The sequence below is a fragment of the Propithecus coquereli genome, unplaced genomic scaffold, assembly GCF_000956105.1.
Source record: "Propithecus coquereli isolate 6110/MARCELLA unplaced genomic scaffold, Pcoq_1.0 Scaffold775, whole genome shotgun sequence".
In the NCBI taxonomy this organism is placed as follows: Eukaryota; Metazoa; Chordata; class Mammalia; order Primates; family Indriidae; genus Propithecus; species Propithecus coquereli.
Window position 1 is genome coordinate 636,541 of NW_012153896.1, and position 15,859 is coordinate 652,399.

The following is a 15,859-nucleotide window of genomic DNA, read 5'->3' on the forward strand; positions in this document are numbered from 1 at the left end:
AAAATATATAGAAAAAATTAGCCGGACATGGTGGCGCATGCCTATAGTCCCAGCTACTCGGGAGGCTGAGGCAGGAGGATCGCTTAAGCCCAGGAGTTGGAGGTTGCTGTGAGCTAGGCTGACGCCACGGCACTCTAGCCCGGGCAACAGAGTGAGGCTCTGTCTCAAAAAAACAAGAGCGCCTCTGGTTGAAGCAAGAACGGAATATTGTCTCCCTTGCAACAGCCTCATCATTAGGGCACTCTTTTGAAAATCACTGGTGGAGACAAAAAGTTCTATCCTGAGGGCAGGGAGCTTAGTTTTGTTCACTGCTCTACTCCTCACAGTTGATGACAAATGAAACGTTTCCCCAGGTTGAACCAAGCCATACAACTCATTTGAGCTACATTTTCTGATTCAGGTAGTTTGATTCTAAACCTGCGGTGATGGCGATAGGTCTTCCGTGATGGTAAGATTTCTTAAGAGTTACCACCTCAGTGCCCCTAATTGTAATTAAGGGCTTGTACCCTGTGGTAGTCAAGCATGTAGTAGTTTGTTTTTCGAGGCTGAGTTGCTTGATCTTTTCTAGAGTTTGTTAATCTAACTGTATGAGCACACTTCAGGGAAAGTCAGTTATGCCTCCAAATGTTGTGTTTTTGCTCAGGAGAGCTGCTCTGGTAGGATGGAAGGTTAAGAGGAATTGCTCTGTAGTCCAGCTCTGAGGCGCTGTGCTTGCAGAGAAAGATTTAGGCAAATAGGACTCTCGGGGACTAACCATTTGGAAACTTCCTAGAAATGAGTTGAAAAGTAAAAAGAGAAAATGATTCAAAATGGAAAACTGAAGGATAAAAGGATGACGGCATTGAAACCTGGCAAGTCTATCTAGGCAACCTTGCATTTGAACACAGGGGTGTCGTGGGAAGGACTTGTTCTTCCTTGCCACCCTTGTCTTGGTGTTTTCTAGAGGGTCTTTATGTGCCTTCCTTCCTCTGCCCAGGGGACTTACACAAAGGGGTCTGCAGTGATTCAGAAAGCAGTTCAGAAAGCAGTTACAGCACAGAGGTGAACAGTAACTTGTAGTCGAGCACCAGGGAATCCTGTGTACACAAAACAGATGAGCATCATGGGTTACAAATGAACAGCCTTCAATTGGTCAAAATTAACTTTTATTTTCTTGCTCTACTTCAACAGGATGTAACAAAATTGGCACACACAAAAGGGATACTCATATCAGGCCTGATTAAAGGAAATGCCTCTGGCCAGGTAATAGAAAGATGAAAGTAACAAAGATAAACGTAGAAGTTGAAGTTGTAAAAATGCAAGTTCAAATGTTAGTTCTGCCATGATCTGTGACCAAGGTAACTTTTCCTCTGTAGGCCCATTTTCTCATCTGTCGGTAGATTTGAGATTATTCATTTTACCTCTGTAACACTCTGAGCCTTTTGTCACTGATGTGTCCCTTTGTGGCCATGAGAGACCATAGTGCTATAGGCTGAGGAGAGAAGGCCACAGTGGTGCAGGTGCTTTGAGAACCCAGTCTTGGCTCAGTAGAGTCTCACCGGTGTTTGCTTAGATTGGGTAGCCTGGGCCCAAAGCCAGTTGGCTTGACAGGCTGGTGACACCACATCCAAACCTTAGGTGTCAGGGAACAGAGGAATGGGGAAGAAATGGCACCTGTTTTGGAGTGAGGAAGCCAAGAAAGTAGAACTCTTCAATTCTGCTTCTAATTTTTTGACCCAGGCTATTTTAAACCAGATTCTCCAGCCAGGCAAAATCTGCCCAAATGGAAAAGCTCTGAACTCTTCTGCAACCTGTTCCCCAACTGTATTCCCCCTCCACACCCCTGTCTTGGTTTTGACAAACTTCTAAGTAATCCTGACAGCCTGTCTGCATGTGGTGCCTCTAACCCTATCCCAAGGTGCCTTAGGACCTTCATCTCCTTGGTGGTCTGCTGTTCCCTCCCAAAACTACACATGGGCTCTGCTTTTTCCTTCTAGGGTGAGGTTCTCTTCTTGCAGTGTCGAAAATGGTCAATATGCCAACAGTAGAGGCTGCTGAACAGGCAAAGAAATAATCCCCCTCACCTGGACTGAAAGGCTGTGGGCCTGGGAGTGAGGGCAAGACTCCAGGGCATATTCCTGTGTTCCCACTCTGCAGAGATGGCTTAAACTGTTTTTATCTTTTAAAATCCAGAAAATTAAAAAATTGTATTTTAGTGTCACATGGATGTGGTTTGTAAGAAGTCATCCTAAATTCCTATCTGGTCTGCAGAAGAATAAGATACCTGAACAAGAGTGGACAGACTAAGACACCTAGCTACAGCAATAGCGATCACAAATGTTACTGTATTTTTAATCTTCCTATTTCTTTTTTGAAAATTTTTTTATATTTTTGGAAAGCCAGTCAAATTTAGCAGTGGGGGGGTTGAATACCAACTTTAATGACACTAATGTTAGTAAGTTCTGATAACCTACTACCTTAATCTCCCCATTTCTGATTTAGAACTATATAAACTGATTATATTTAACCCACTGCTCCTGCTCAAAAATAATGCTGTAACGTAATTCAGTTTATAGAAAGTTTCTGCTTATAGCCCTTACACTCCCTACGACTGAAACTCGTGTCTTTTCTTGTGACTGGTAATTAGCATCTCCCAATCTGATCACTTGTGCTCACTCACTGCTGTTTTATTGAACTTGGAATTGCAGGTTGGGAAGCAAACGGGAACCACTGGGTGCCCCATCTGTTTCTAGGGAGGACAGCTGCCACATCTGCTCCATTGCTGCGGAGCGAGAAGCAGACTCAGTCCTCTTCTGTTACGTAGAGGGTGGCTGAAGAAGTGAAAGAAGAGGTGAAGCCAGCAACTCTCTCTACCATCTGTTCTGGCAAGAGCTAGGACCTAGTGTTCCTTCTAGACCCTGGATGGAATAGACCGAAATCAGTGGCGCCAGGATCCTTTAGGGCCTTTGCCCTGCCTGCTCCTGAAACTGGAAAATGGCTTCTCCCATCAGCCTGAGGCAGACCTAGGTCACAACTAGCCTTGGGCAGTGAGCTGAGCTCCCTGGCACTGTTATACCGGGCCCCAGAATTCTAAGTGGTTTTTTTTGGAGACAAAGTCTCGCTGTCATCTTAGGTAGACTGCAGTGGCGTCATCATAGCTCACCGCAACCTCAAACTCCTGGGCTCAAGCGATCCTCTTGCCTCAGCCCCTGAGTAGCTGGGACTACAGGTGCGAGCCACCACACCTGGCTAATTTTTCTATTTTTGGTAGAGACAGGGTCTCGCTCTTGCTCAGGCTGGTGTCAAACTCCTGACCTCAAGCGATCCTCCCACATCGGCCTCCCAGAGTACGAGGATTACAGGCATGAGCCACCATGCCCAGCCAACCCAGAATTCTAAGTGTTAATGCTTCCTTTCTAAATCTTGCTCAAAAGGTTCAGTTGTTCCATCCCTCTGAGGTTTTCAAGTGAGGGTGGAGAAGTGGACCAGGGAGATGAGCTCACCGTTCATATGAGTGGAGCTTTAGTGCTAAACCTTCCTGACTCTGGCCTCAGTCGGTCCCCCTCTTCTAATACCCTCCTGGTTCCCTTTGCTCACCAGCCACCTGCATCTGCCAAGCCAGAAAAAGGAAACGATAAAACCATCTCACGTCCCTGCCCCAACAGCTCCTTCCTTCCTTCTGGGGGACTTGTGTGTCCCCCTCACACCTCTTCAGATCTCTGCCTAGAGAATAGAAGGGAGAGGCTGGAGCAAGAGCCTTTATACCCCCAAACCCACCCCCTTCTGAACATTAGAATTGTAGTGGCATTGTCCCTCAAGCTCCACTCTGCTTTGGCTCCAGAGTCCTCCTCTTCCTCTTCCACGTGGGGCAGGGGGCGCTGCTGTTACTGGTGAAGATAGGCATCCAGCCAGAGCTGCCCCGACTCCTTCAGTGAGCTGCAGGGACAAAATGGAGCAGACAGGGAGGGAGACAGGCAGAGCTGGGCCCACCAGCCATGGAGCAGTGCGGTTCTTACAGACAGAGGCTGAGCCCCATGACTGAAGGCCTCTTCCATGTAGCGGCTTCCCTCCCTCCCCTTTGCTTCTGAGAAACTGGCTTGGGCCATGGCACCGAGGGGAAGCCCAGTGAGGGCACAGGCCTGACCTGGCCACAGGACCAACAGAGCACCCTGCCTTTGCCTTGGTGATCTCCACTGCAGACGACTGGGAAAACCCTGTCACCCCCACCCCATGCATCACCACCGTTCCCACTGTCCTGCCCTCTTCCCTCCCTACCGGCCACAGTCCTGGGCTCAGATACTCACTGGACAATGTCGGCGAAGGCTGAGAGCAGGGGCTTGGACTGGTACTTTATGCCATGCTTGGCACACAGGGACCGCACCAAGGGAGCCACTTTGTGGTAATTGTGTCGGGGCATCATGGGAAAAAGACTTCAGGGAGAACAGGAGAGTCAGTGGCTCCTGCTCCTCTGCTCCCACCTGCTGTCCCCCGCCACACGCTCCCCAGCTCCCCTTACTCACTGGTGCTCAATCTGGAAGTTGAGGTGTCCACTGAACCAGTCGTTGAAGGCAGACTTGTGGACGTTGCATGTTGCCTGGAGCTGGAGGAAAAGACCCAGCTTTTGCCCAGCCTACTCAAGGTCAGGCTGGCGGGGGCCTGGGACCGTCCTGCTCACTCCCCTCAGAGTGGCAGCAGAGAGCCTCAGCTAAGGAGGAAATGCTGCTGGGGGACCTTTATTCCTTTTTCTTTTCTTTTTTTTTTTACAATTACTCTTACCCAGCCGCCCTTTTCGTTAGTTGTGTTATGCCTAGCTGTTGTGAGTGACCGTCCCTTACCTGGGTGGAGACCCAGTCCTTGTTCCGGTCGTGATCAATGTGCATGGGGATGTGGTTCATCTGTGTCACCCACACAAACCAGTTGCTTTCCAGGAACCTGTTGCACACAGACAGAAACAGTATAGCAGAGCCCAGAGTTGTCGCTTCCCTTCTAGCCTATCTACCTTCCTGAGCCAACTCCTGAAACACCCCCTGCGACCCAAAGTCCCGGCACAGGCCCCAGGTCAGACTGGTCACCCCCCACCATCCTGCTTTCCTTCACCAATCCCCGATCCCCGTCGTACACTACCTGACCATGAAGAAGAGGCCTAGGACTAGGAAGCCTTTCAGCCCCAGCAGCGGCACATAAGTGAGGAAGATGCGGACGTAGAAGGTGATCATCCAGGCCAGGTCCTGTCGTGAGCAAGGCAGAGGGTGTTTTAGCCACAGCGCAGCTCCTCTTGCTCTCACTTCACCCATCTCTTCGCACGCTGCAGCCATTCTCCTGGTAGTTGCTCGTTTTCAGCTTCTCCTCTCGGTGGCCCAATCCTACAGTATCTAGTGCCACTGCTCCTTTCTTCCAGTCCTAGTGGCACCTCCCAGCCCTCCTTGTCTGTCACTTTCACAAATAGCAAGGCCTACAGGGTCTCCCTGCCTTCAGCTCCTCCCAACCATCTGAACCGTTCAGCATGCCACCAAATGACTCTTCCAGGACCAGGCCTCAGTCCATGCTAGTGCCCTGATCAAAACTCCAGTCACTCTTCTGCACACTGAACCGAACACCTTACTCTTCCCCCAACAGCTGAGTCTTCCATGGTAAGTCTAGTGGCCAAACTCACCCCTCACTTCCCAGCTTCTCTGCTCAGAGTCCATCCTCCCCCTGGCCCACCTCTGCCTGTCAACTGCCTATCCTAAGGCCAGCTAGAAAAGTGACTTCACAAGGCCAGGTGCAGTCAAGCCCCTTTTGGAATCCCCAGAACCTTTTGCCTGTATCTCTTCTCTGCTAACAACCACGTCTGCCTCATCAGAAGTTTCGTGAGAATAGGTACTGTTTCCCACTCGCCTTCCCTGTCCCCAGCCTGGCCCTGGCATCATGCCCAGCACGAGAACCTCAGGAGATGCTGGCTGCACGGCATTAGGCACTGAGAGGCCGGATGCCTGCTAAGCCCAAATCATTTCATCCCACTTAGAGATAAGGAGAATCTATACCTGGTTCTATTATTTTGCTCTAAATTAGGCCTGAAGTCAGTCTCAGTTTCCCCAGGAAAACCTATTTTGCCCCTGTCTGGGTACTGGAGACAGGATGTGGGACCTTTGGCCATTGATACTCACCACCCACTTCTTCCGCTGGATAACAAAATAGAAAATATACCACTGGAAGTAGAGAGGCAGCAAGGCTGGGGGCCCAACTGGGGAAGAAATAGAGACAGGGAGGGGGCGTGAGCTACATGAGGGTCAGGAAAGGGCTGGCTGGTGCTGGAGAGACAGCCTCCAGCATGGGCTGCCTCCTCCGCCATCCCCTGCCGCCTCTCCAGCTGCCTGAGCACTCCTCGATCCACTGGAACCAGCAGGCACTGAAGGCGGGCACAAATGCAAGTCTAGACAAGGAGAAATCTCCCTAGACAGTGCCCCGAGTGTGAGGGGAGGGAGTGGCACTCTTCCAGCTTCCAGCAGAACAAGCGGCTCCACGTGTGGGACTTGCTCTGCTCCCATGTCCTTAAAATGCTCCCTGTGTTGCCTTGGCCAGGGCCTTCCTACTGGCACTAGGCCCGTCCCTGCAGTCATTGGCCCTGCGTCCCGGCTGAGGCGGCAGAAGCAAGGCAGCATGCGTGGGGGGAGGGCCCAGGAGGAGCAGCTCCCTTCTGTGGACCAGGGAGATGGGCTTGTGCCACCCCAACCTGGAGCCCTCGAGGTCGGCTGTGGGAAGGAACAGAGGGCTTCTTTTGAAAAAAACTGGGAGTTGAAGAGGTGGGTGTCATCCCACATGCTGCCCCATTTCCTGTTCTGTATCTCTTCCCTGCAGGACCTAATGCTGCCTATGACCCCCTGCTCTGCCATGCCCACCACGGCTCCGCTATCTTGAGGTGCCATGGATTCTAAATTCTTTCTTCCAGAGGTCTCTTCTCCACCCTTCTGCCCCATCCACCTTTCTCTAGTAGGGATAGTTGGTAATAAGCAGTTAGGAGAAATTCCTTCAAATTAAAATGGGATCAGTGAAATCCTTCCTTCCCTTCCTTTTAAAATTTGAAATTTTAAAGGAGTTTTAAAGCTCAAATTTTGAGCATTATGGAGCAGACTTGTAAAGCAGGGAATGTACAGCAGTCCTCAAAAAGTGCTTAAGACAACCACAGAAATGTCTTCTTCTCAGTTCTAATAGCTCTTCCGCCGCCGCCTCCCAGAGCTATCTGTACCTTTGCTCCCCTGGGAGTTGGACTAGACTCAGCTAGGTCACCGTGGCCCAGGTCTCTGTTTGACAAGGTTTAAGATGAGGTCTGCCCCCCAACCAAATGACCAAACATCAGCCTAATTGTTGCCTTTGCTCAGCCGAGAGGGCAAACTGCTCCCATGCAGGGAGTAACTGGGGTTGGGGTTGGGGTGCTTCTCCCAGCCTCCTTCCCTAACATACCACTATCCCTTGGAGAGCCATTTCCTCCTCATTCCCTTCAGCACCCCCTCCCAAGCCAGCTCCCCCGTGTGGGACGAGGACACTCACTCAGAAAGAAGTATTTGTGTTGGTGGTTGTACGGCATGTACTTCTTCTTCTGTTTACCAAGCTATAAAGAAGAGCAAACAAATCAGCATCTATAGACCAGTCACCTGTTTCCCTTCTCCTGTGACCTTAGTTTTTCCCTGCTTGGAAGTGTGGGCCTACTGCAGAGCTGTCAGCTTGCTGGTGCTACTGGAAGGCTCCGGCGGGCCCAGCCTTACCTCCAGCACACGGAGCATGAAGCACCGGGCTGTGCTCTACAAGTGTGCCACGCCATGGCCTGCGGCTCGACGGCCACGCCTACATGAGGGGCGTGCACAGCGCAGTCGATAGGTCCTGAGGACTCCCTGTGTTCATCCAGAGACACCTTTGTAATGAGGTTTCCAGGCTTCACTGTCCTCCCCCTTCCTTTCTCCCATCTGGTACGTTTCTGACATCAGACTCTCCGTGGACAACCATAATCTATCCCTATACACATTAAATATTCCTGCTGTATCCAGCTCTAATCCTCCCCATCAAAATCTTTTGGTCTCGTAACCAAAATGTCTGTACCCTCATAATACCCTGAAATTAAAAAAAAAATCTTTTGGTCTCATGAACTTTACAGAATCTCTTGAAAGCTAAGCAAAGTTTGGCAAATATTTGTGGAAAGGATACCAAGAACAACTTGGCAATCTGAAGGTTCCGGGCAAAGTTTTCCCCAGTCCAGGTGATGGTCATTTTGTAAGCCCAGCTGCTGAACAGACAGGCTGGGACTGCCAGGACAACCAGTCAACCCAGAACCCCTAGCGTGGGCTCACAGAAACACGACAGCAGAGCTCTGCTGTCACTCCACGGCTCCTTCTGTATCTCTTGCCCCAACTAGTTCAGGCGACCAGACAACCACAAGGGCACAAGAGGAGCACCTGACTGCAGAGCAGAATGCCAGCTCGTCCTTCCATGCGTCCGCCCTCTGTGTTCACAGGCCATTTACTGAGAGCTTATTCTGTGCGAGTCACTTTAGCATTCTTTCCACATTCACTGATTCATTCAACAAGTACTTGAGCGCCTACTGTGTGCCTGGCGCGTTCTAGCTACTGACGATAGAGAGGTGAACAATACGCAGTTCCTACCCTCATAGCCTACAACCTGAGGAGAGGAAACCAGTGATAAAGTTGTCAACAGAGCTCAAGGTAGTTCACAGATTAAAAAGAGGAAAACAGGACAGAAAGTGAGGGAGGCAGCACGGGTGGCCAGACACAGCCTCCCTCAGGTGCTGCCGTCTGCAGCGAGACCTGACTGATGAGAAGGGCCAGCAGTGCAGACACGCAGTGGAGGAGCATTCAAAGCAGACGAATGGCCAGCACAGAGGCTCCCGGACGCTCAGGCGACAGGAAGCAACGGGAGGGTGAGAAGACCAGAAACCTAGGGAGGGGCCAGATCACACAGGGCCCTAGAAGGCCTTGGTAAGACCATCGTAGGGAGTTTGGGTTTTATTTCAATGGCAACGAGAAGTCAATGGAAGGTTTTCAACAGATGTGGCATGATCTGCTTGGCACTTCAAAAGGCTCACTCTGGCTAGAGGTGAAGAGAATTATAGGGGCGGGTATAGTTTCGGGGAGGAGGCTGGAGCTAATAAAGACCAGAGCTGGACCAGGCCGGGGGAGGCAGAGCGGTGGAGCTAGTGAAGTCAGCGGGTTTGGGATGTGCTTCGGAGAGAGCGTGAGCAAGGCTTGCTGGTGAGCTAGATGTGGTGGTGACAGTCACCCCATCCTAATCAACATTAGCTGAGGGGGAAACTGAAAGAGAAGCACCCTTCTTGTTTGGTGGGGTGGGTGGGGCAGAACCCTGGCCTCCTATCTTGGAACTGTTATGAAAAGGAGCCCCGTCCATTGCTGCCTCCTTGAACGGCAACCAAATGCCAATATGATCCTAGTAACTTTGCCCCATTGTGTTTAGACTCTCCGTCAGAAGGGTTCTACTTAGAGCAAAGTGTCCCCTACACCTCCTTGTCCTCCAGGAGAGCTGGGAGGCATAGGGGTGGAAGTCACGGGGTCAGCACAGGCATCAGGATCCAGTTAAGCTGTACCCTGAGGGACTGACGCGAGCCCCAAGCAGCTGACAGCCTAGGGATTCACTAACATGCAGCCTATCCCCAGCCTCAGAGCTAGCGGGGAGAAAAAAGAACAAAAGGCTATTTTGGGTCCCAGATCATTCTCTATCTTTCATGTCTGCAGACAGAATACCTGAGTACCAAGAAGCAATAAGGTAGTGGTGTGAGATGGTTCCCTGCCACTTAGCTGCCCCTCCTGTTTTTTTTAACCCCCTGTAGTGACAATGGAAGTACTACTGCCCAGTAAATAACCACGCCGCCCTTGAAGCAGCCAACCGAGCCAGGCTGGGGGTCAGGGCTGGTGACTCAGTGTTGCAGTTGGACATGTAACAAACCCAAGAAGCCACGTTCAGGAGGTAGAAAAACTGGAACATTATGGACAGGTTCGGCATGAACCTCAAACTATGAGCTCCTCATGTCAGGACAGCCAGTGTTGCCAAGGCCTTTCCCACAGAGTTCTCACGGCCGGAGCGGAGGACAGAGCCAGGCTACCTTGAACTCATGCCTCGAACTGAAATGCGTTTAACAATAGTTTAATTCCTGGCAAGCTGAAATGTCACAGATTTGGGGAGGGGGACCTGGCAGAACTCTAACTGTAGCCTGGAGCCTTGGGACACAGGGTTTTAAATTTACTTTTCAAAGAACTCTGCTCACCTTTCAGAATCTTCCATTGCCTGATGCTCACTAAAAGCTCACCAGATCTCTACCCCCAGACATTCTTCCTTCAGCACTATGTTATGATTTCTGCTCAAACCCAATGCTGACCACCACGGAAGTCAGGCTGGGATCAGAAGGGTGGGAAGCACTCGGCGAGTGAAATGTTCCAGGCACTCGGTGTCACAAGAAGAGTAAGACAGTCCTATCTGTGTTCTGGACATCAGGCGACAGGGATGACTGACAAGTAGGAGATCCAAGTGTTGAGAGCAATACCAAGTGCAGGGGGTGACTTCCTGGGGCAGGAGGGTCAAAAGCAGCCCCAGGAGGTACCCTCACCGCCTCCTAGGATGAGCAGGGCTCACACAGTGATCTCCTGGTCATCCTCTGGATCCTCTGCAGCACACGGTACTTTGTGTGCAGTAACTATGTGCTGACTGCACTCACTAGGGAGGATGGTGATGCTGTCCCTGGCAGCCCCAGTCTACTGCCTGTTGATTCGCAGAACTTCCAAATGGCAAAGGCCCCAGCCAGCCAAGCCCTTGACGTCTTACCCACACTGACAACATTGTGGGCATTTACCCCAAAGCCCTCCACGCTAGCTGTTTTCCCCAAGACCTTGCCACTGATACCTCTGCTCACCTCCACAGACAGGATCTTCCCCAAGGCAAAGAAGAACGGATGCATGTTGATGTCTGGGTCTTTGCGGAAGCAATTGGGCTTGGCATGGTGCTGGAAGTGCATGTGGTTCCACCAACTGGCGGGGGCCCCCTACAGAAAAGCAGGGACACGAGTATGAAAACCTAGTGTCCTTCCCCCCTGCTCCAGCAGCCCTCTGTTGCCTGGAGTTTCAGAGGGCCCCTCCCTATCCCACTGACCTTCAGGTGGCCAATCACAAAATGATGTAGCAGATGGTTCCACGTGGAGGTGCTGAAGACTGACAGGTGTCCAAAGTCATGCTGCAGCCAGCCAGCCTGGGCCTGGGTGAGAAAAGTCAGCACTGACAACAGCCCACCAGCCCAGCGTTCCTCTCACTGACCTCGACGCCTCCTTCAGCCCCTCCATCTTCCTTCATCCACCAAAGCCTGGGATGTGCATCAGCAGTCAGGAAACGTAGGTCCTACTTCTGGCTCTGCCACTGACTCACACGTGAGTTGCGGTAAATCACTATCCCTTCCCTGTTCTTCAGTTTTCCCAGCTCTGAAGTTCACGACTTATGATGGACTGGCATCCAGAATACAAAAAGGGTCACAGATGAGGAGAAGGCTCGCCAAGTGGGTCTGACAGCCAAGAATTAGGGCCCAGCCATTATTAGCATGTTGGGCAATGTCAATGGTGGGGAGGGAACCAAGCAAAACCAGGATCTTTGTTCTTGGCACACTTGGGCTGTGGCAGAACCTGTACCTGAAGTTTCAGAGAACAAATTCCATAGGAGGAAGGGAACCCTGGGAGCAGCAGGTGGAGAGGCATTGAGAGAAATGAAGATGCACATGTGGCTGATGAGCAGATAAAAGCCTCAGAAATGGAATATACATTCTCCTCCTGCACTAACTCTCCCTCGGAGGGCAGGGTTCCTTGGCCTTCTGAAGGGGTCAAAAAGCTTTCTCCAGGGATGCTAAGCATGGCTGTGCACTTGACAAGCCAAAGGCTCTCACCTGCGCTGCACTGAGCAGCACCACACAGAGGAGGAAGGGCACAAAGGATGTCCCAAAGACCCAAAGGATGAGCCAGGCAGTGACATCCAGCAGCAGGATGTGCAGCAGGTACAGCAGGAAGAACACATGGTTGGCCTTCATGAGCCCCATCTGCTCCACCGTGGCCCGCAGCTCCCGGAACTCATCAGTCAGCTCTTTCTAGGAAGGGAGAAGGGGGCCTGTTACTCTTCCCAGCTGCAAACCAACACTGCTGGAGACAACGGCCCTCTCAGGCTCAAGGACCTCCCACTAAGGTAGCTATGGGAAGTCCAGAGTCCTAGGCAGAGATACCACAATAATGAGGATGACAGGAGGATCATGCCTAAGAGTTAAGCTGACTTAAGTCCCTGCTCTGCCATTTACTGACTGTGTGATCCTTGGCCATGTTGTTTAACCTCTCTGAGCCTCAGTTTTCTCATCTGTAAATGTGTGGGAATTTATGAGTTTATGCTTGGCACATAGGAAGTGCTCAATAAATAAGTCTCGTGTTGTTGATGATGATGGTAGGCATGGTAGTGACAGCTTTGGGAGAGCCATAGGTTTCCAAGCCCTACTCCCTTGGACCTGTGACCCCATGACTATGCAAAAGAAGCAGGGACCTCAAGCCTCCCTAGAACTACTGACTGTGGTCACCTGTGATCCCATCTGGGCTTTCCTTCTCCCCCTTCCCTGTCCCCAACAACCAAGAGTCTCCCAAGAGCAAACAGGGTCTCACGTTCTTGGTGGACTCAAAGCTGGGCTGCTCTGGAGACAGTTCTCCAATCAGGAGGGAGTTCATATACTTCCTCACCAGGCCCTTGTTGATGTGGAACGCCACAAAGGGGTCCTGCAAGCAGGAGAAAAGACAGAAAGGTGAAAGAGGCAGCTCCAACTCCTGGAGGGCCCACACCAAAGGCCATCCTCCTGCCAGCAAAAAGGCTGCACCTAAATTGAAGCAGAGACCGTGTTCCTGGGCCAGCTGCCCTTTGCGGGTGCTCAGACCTTTCCCAGGTGTCCACAGCTCAAGGACACCCAGCATCTGTGTCCTAGTTAGAAGGGCACCACCAGAAAGACCTGCCTGGGCTGGCCCTTTCCCTAGGTGTCTCTGGGGACAGCTTTTACCCAAGGATTTAGGTACTGGTAAGGAACAGAAGGGATGGGTTTGGGCAATGAGACTTCTCAGTCTTTTCTTGTGGAACTTTTAACAAGTCCCCTCTCTCTCAGAGCTAGCGTTCTCCATAACTGCAAAGAGGGAGACATCCAACGTTCAAACTGGGGAATTTTTGTATTCCTCCTCCTCTCCGCCGTCGTTCCTGGTAGGTTTCTGTATTTCGCCAAGCACTCTGACCACTCCCTGCTTTAGGGTGGCTAATTTTGTTTATGCAAGGTGGGATCCTGGCAACAAGATTCAAGATTCACATCCTAAGGTCCCAGGAGCTATCTAAGACCCGGCGGGTGGGGCGGGGCGCGGGGACGGGGCGGAGCCGGCGTCCGGTGGCACCACACATCTGGACCAATCGCAGCCCCTGCCGCGGTGTCCCCGGCCGCAAACCACACTGCGGGAGCCCCAGCGTCCGTGCTTGCTCCGTCTGCGCAAGCGCCAGCCCACGCCTGCGCTAAGGGCCGCCGTCTGGGCTCGCCCCCCACCCCCCACCTCGAGTGACCACTCCGGGTGATCAGCGCAGACTCTAGCCTCGCCCTCTAGGCGGGCTGGTGTCAGAGGGTGGGGTGGTTCTTGCCCTGCAGCGTCTAAGCTCCGCTGCGAACGATGTTATGGGAACCATGGTGACCCGAGGAGCACTCTGGGACGCCTGGGCAGTGAATGGGAACTCCGGAGGAGGTCATGCTGCAGGGCACAGGATCAAAGAGGGATACGTGGGGAGGCTACACGATACTAGCCGCCAAGGAACGTCCCAACTTTCAGGTCGCAAGGGAAACCCTCCCTCCTTTCTGGCACTACAGCCCGGTAGGGAGGCGCCAGGTGCCTTAGCTCTGAAGACTAGTGGTCTAGAAAGAGAAGCAGCAGGACCCGGGCTGGGGAGCACGCTGACCTCGCAGTGAGGCCCAAGGAAAGGAGGGACGCGACCCCGCAAGAGGCCTAGCGCCATGGAGTGCAAACAGGTGTCCTCTGCGCCGAATAGCTGGAGACCCGCTGGCCTGCGGCCGAGTGCCCTCCCCTCCCCGGCAGGATTCGAGGACAAGTCCCCGCTAAGTGTATGCTAATGCTGTTCCCATTTCCCCCAGGGTGCTAGCGCTGCTTGCCCTTTCCGGCGTGTGCTGTCCCTTCCTCGTCCTCTAAGCGCAGGGGTTCCCAAGGCAGTGGGCTCACCAGGTTTTCCAGTTTCAGCTTTATCTTCATGAGGGGTCCCCTCTCTTGCTCCCTCCCCGCTCCTGCCAGCGAGTGGAGCCCGGCGCGCGCTGGGTCCATACACAGCAGCGCTCCCCCTCCCAGCCTTTGAGACAGGACGTGACTCCCTCTCCCGGCCACTGACCCCTCCGACCCTGGCGCCCAGCATCCTTGCTCTTGTCCCTCCTAGCCCAGCTCTGGGTCCGGCCCACGCCTGGAAACCGGAGGCTCGGGCTACAGGCGGAATGCCCGGGCAGCGTAGCCCTTTGTTTGTGTGTGCATGTTGCTGGCCTCCATCCCCACTCCCCAGACTCCAATTTCTAGAGCCCCTCTCCGGCCCTTGCATCCTGTGTCCGCAGGACACCCAACCTGCGGGCAACAGGTATGCTCGGGCGCCTGTCGGCTTTTCTCCGAATTAGTAGTTAGGCCCTGGGTGCTGAACTTCCCGGATCCCACGCAAGCAGCTTCGGGCCGCGGCCGCTAGGCCCTGCCCTTTCCCGTGCCCTCGTATGGCAGCGCTCACCGTGGCATCCTGCCCGGCGTAGTGGCTGATGACCCGGGAGCCCCCCGGGTGCCGGCGTGTGAACTCGCTGATGTTGTACACCTTCCGGTCGATCACAAGCCACCGTTCCTCGCGCCCGGAGCGCTGCGCCACCTCTTCCCAGGTGAAGTAGCGCGGAGTGGGCCCCTGGGCCGGGGTCTCGGGCGCCGGCGGGCCGGGGGCCATGACCGGCTTGCCGACCCCACGCGCCGGCAGTGCAGGGGCTGTTGACCGTGCGCTCGGCACCCGCGCTGTCGCGCGCGCCGGCCTCGCGTGCTCGGGGAACGGGTCCGCTGGCGCGCGGCGGGAGAGCACAGCCCATTGGCCGGGTCTTCAGCGCCGCGGCGCGGACCGCCGAGCCTCGCAGCGCGCGCTCCCATTGGCCGGGCCTTGTGGCGCGGGGAGCGATCCCCCGCCCCACGCCCGCGAGACCCCGACACTCATGGCGGGGGCCAACGCGCGCCCCCTGGTGGGCTTCTTGCCTGCGTCGCCGCCCGATTCCGCTTTCTGGCGTCGGGCTGCTATCTCGGCGATGGCTCTCGGGAGGCGCCGCTGTCGGAATAACGGTTCCCGTGGCGGCAGAGGGTCCGAGTGCGAGTAGGAGTTGGCCGGGCCTGGCTGGGCTGGCGGCGGGAGCTGGGCGGAGCTCCGTAAGTGAGTGCATGAAGGCGTCGGGGCAGAGCGGATGGCTGAGAGGCGGCCGGGACCAGGGCACGGGGCGGAGGGAGGCTCTCCCTGCGGCCGGGGTCGTCCCGCACCCCAGGCTGTCCCGGGAGCGGGGCTGCCCAGGGGCATTTTCTTTACGCTATGGTTCCTTACCCAGGGTCTCCAGATGGGACTCCACATGGATGGAAACTCCCGCCGCCTCGCTGTGCTGTTCCATGTCTTGTGCTGCCTGAAATACTAATATTTTTCTACCTATCGACATAGTTCACATCCTGGTCTTTTTTTTTTTTTTTTTTTTTGAGACAGGGTCTCCCTTCCTCTGTGACCGGGGCTAGAGTGTAGTGGCATCATCATAGCTCACCGCAAACTCAAACTCCTGGGCTCAA

The 15,859-nt window shown here is 53.6% G+C and overlaps 1 protein-coding gene across 1 annotated transcript; it reads right to left on the reverse strand.

The window, feature by feature from the left end:
• Window positions 1-3,726: 3,726 nt before the first annotated feature.
• FADS1 (fatty acid desaturase 1) lies at window positions 3,727-15,148 on the reverse strand. The gene is made up of 12 exons (XM_012662718.1): window positions 14,790-15,148; window positions 12,656-12,766; window positions 11,902-12,099; window positions 11,125-11,226; window positions 10,889-11,017; window positions 7,507-7,567; window positions 6,126-6,202; window positions 5,104-5,207; window positions 4,815-4,911; window positions 4,500-4,579; window positions 4,284-4,409; window positions 3,727-3,915 (listed from the first exon to the last, which is right to left on the reverse strand). The coding sequence occupies exons 1-12, from the start codon at window positions 14,991-14,993 to the stop codon at window positions 3,864-3,866; spliced, it is 1,341 nt and encodes a 446-aa protein (XP_012518172.1). The 5' UTR covers window positions 14,994-15,148; the 3' UTR covers window positions 3,727-3,863.
• Window positions 15,149-15,859: the final 711 nt, after the last annotated feature.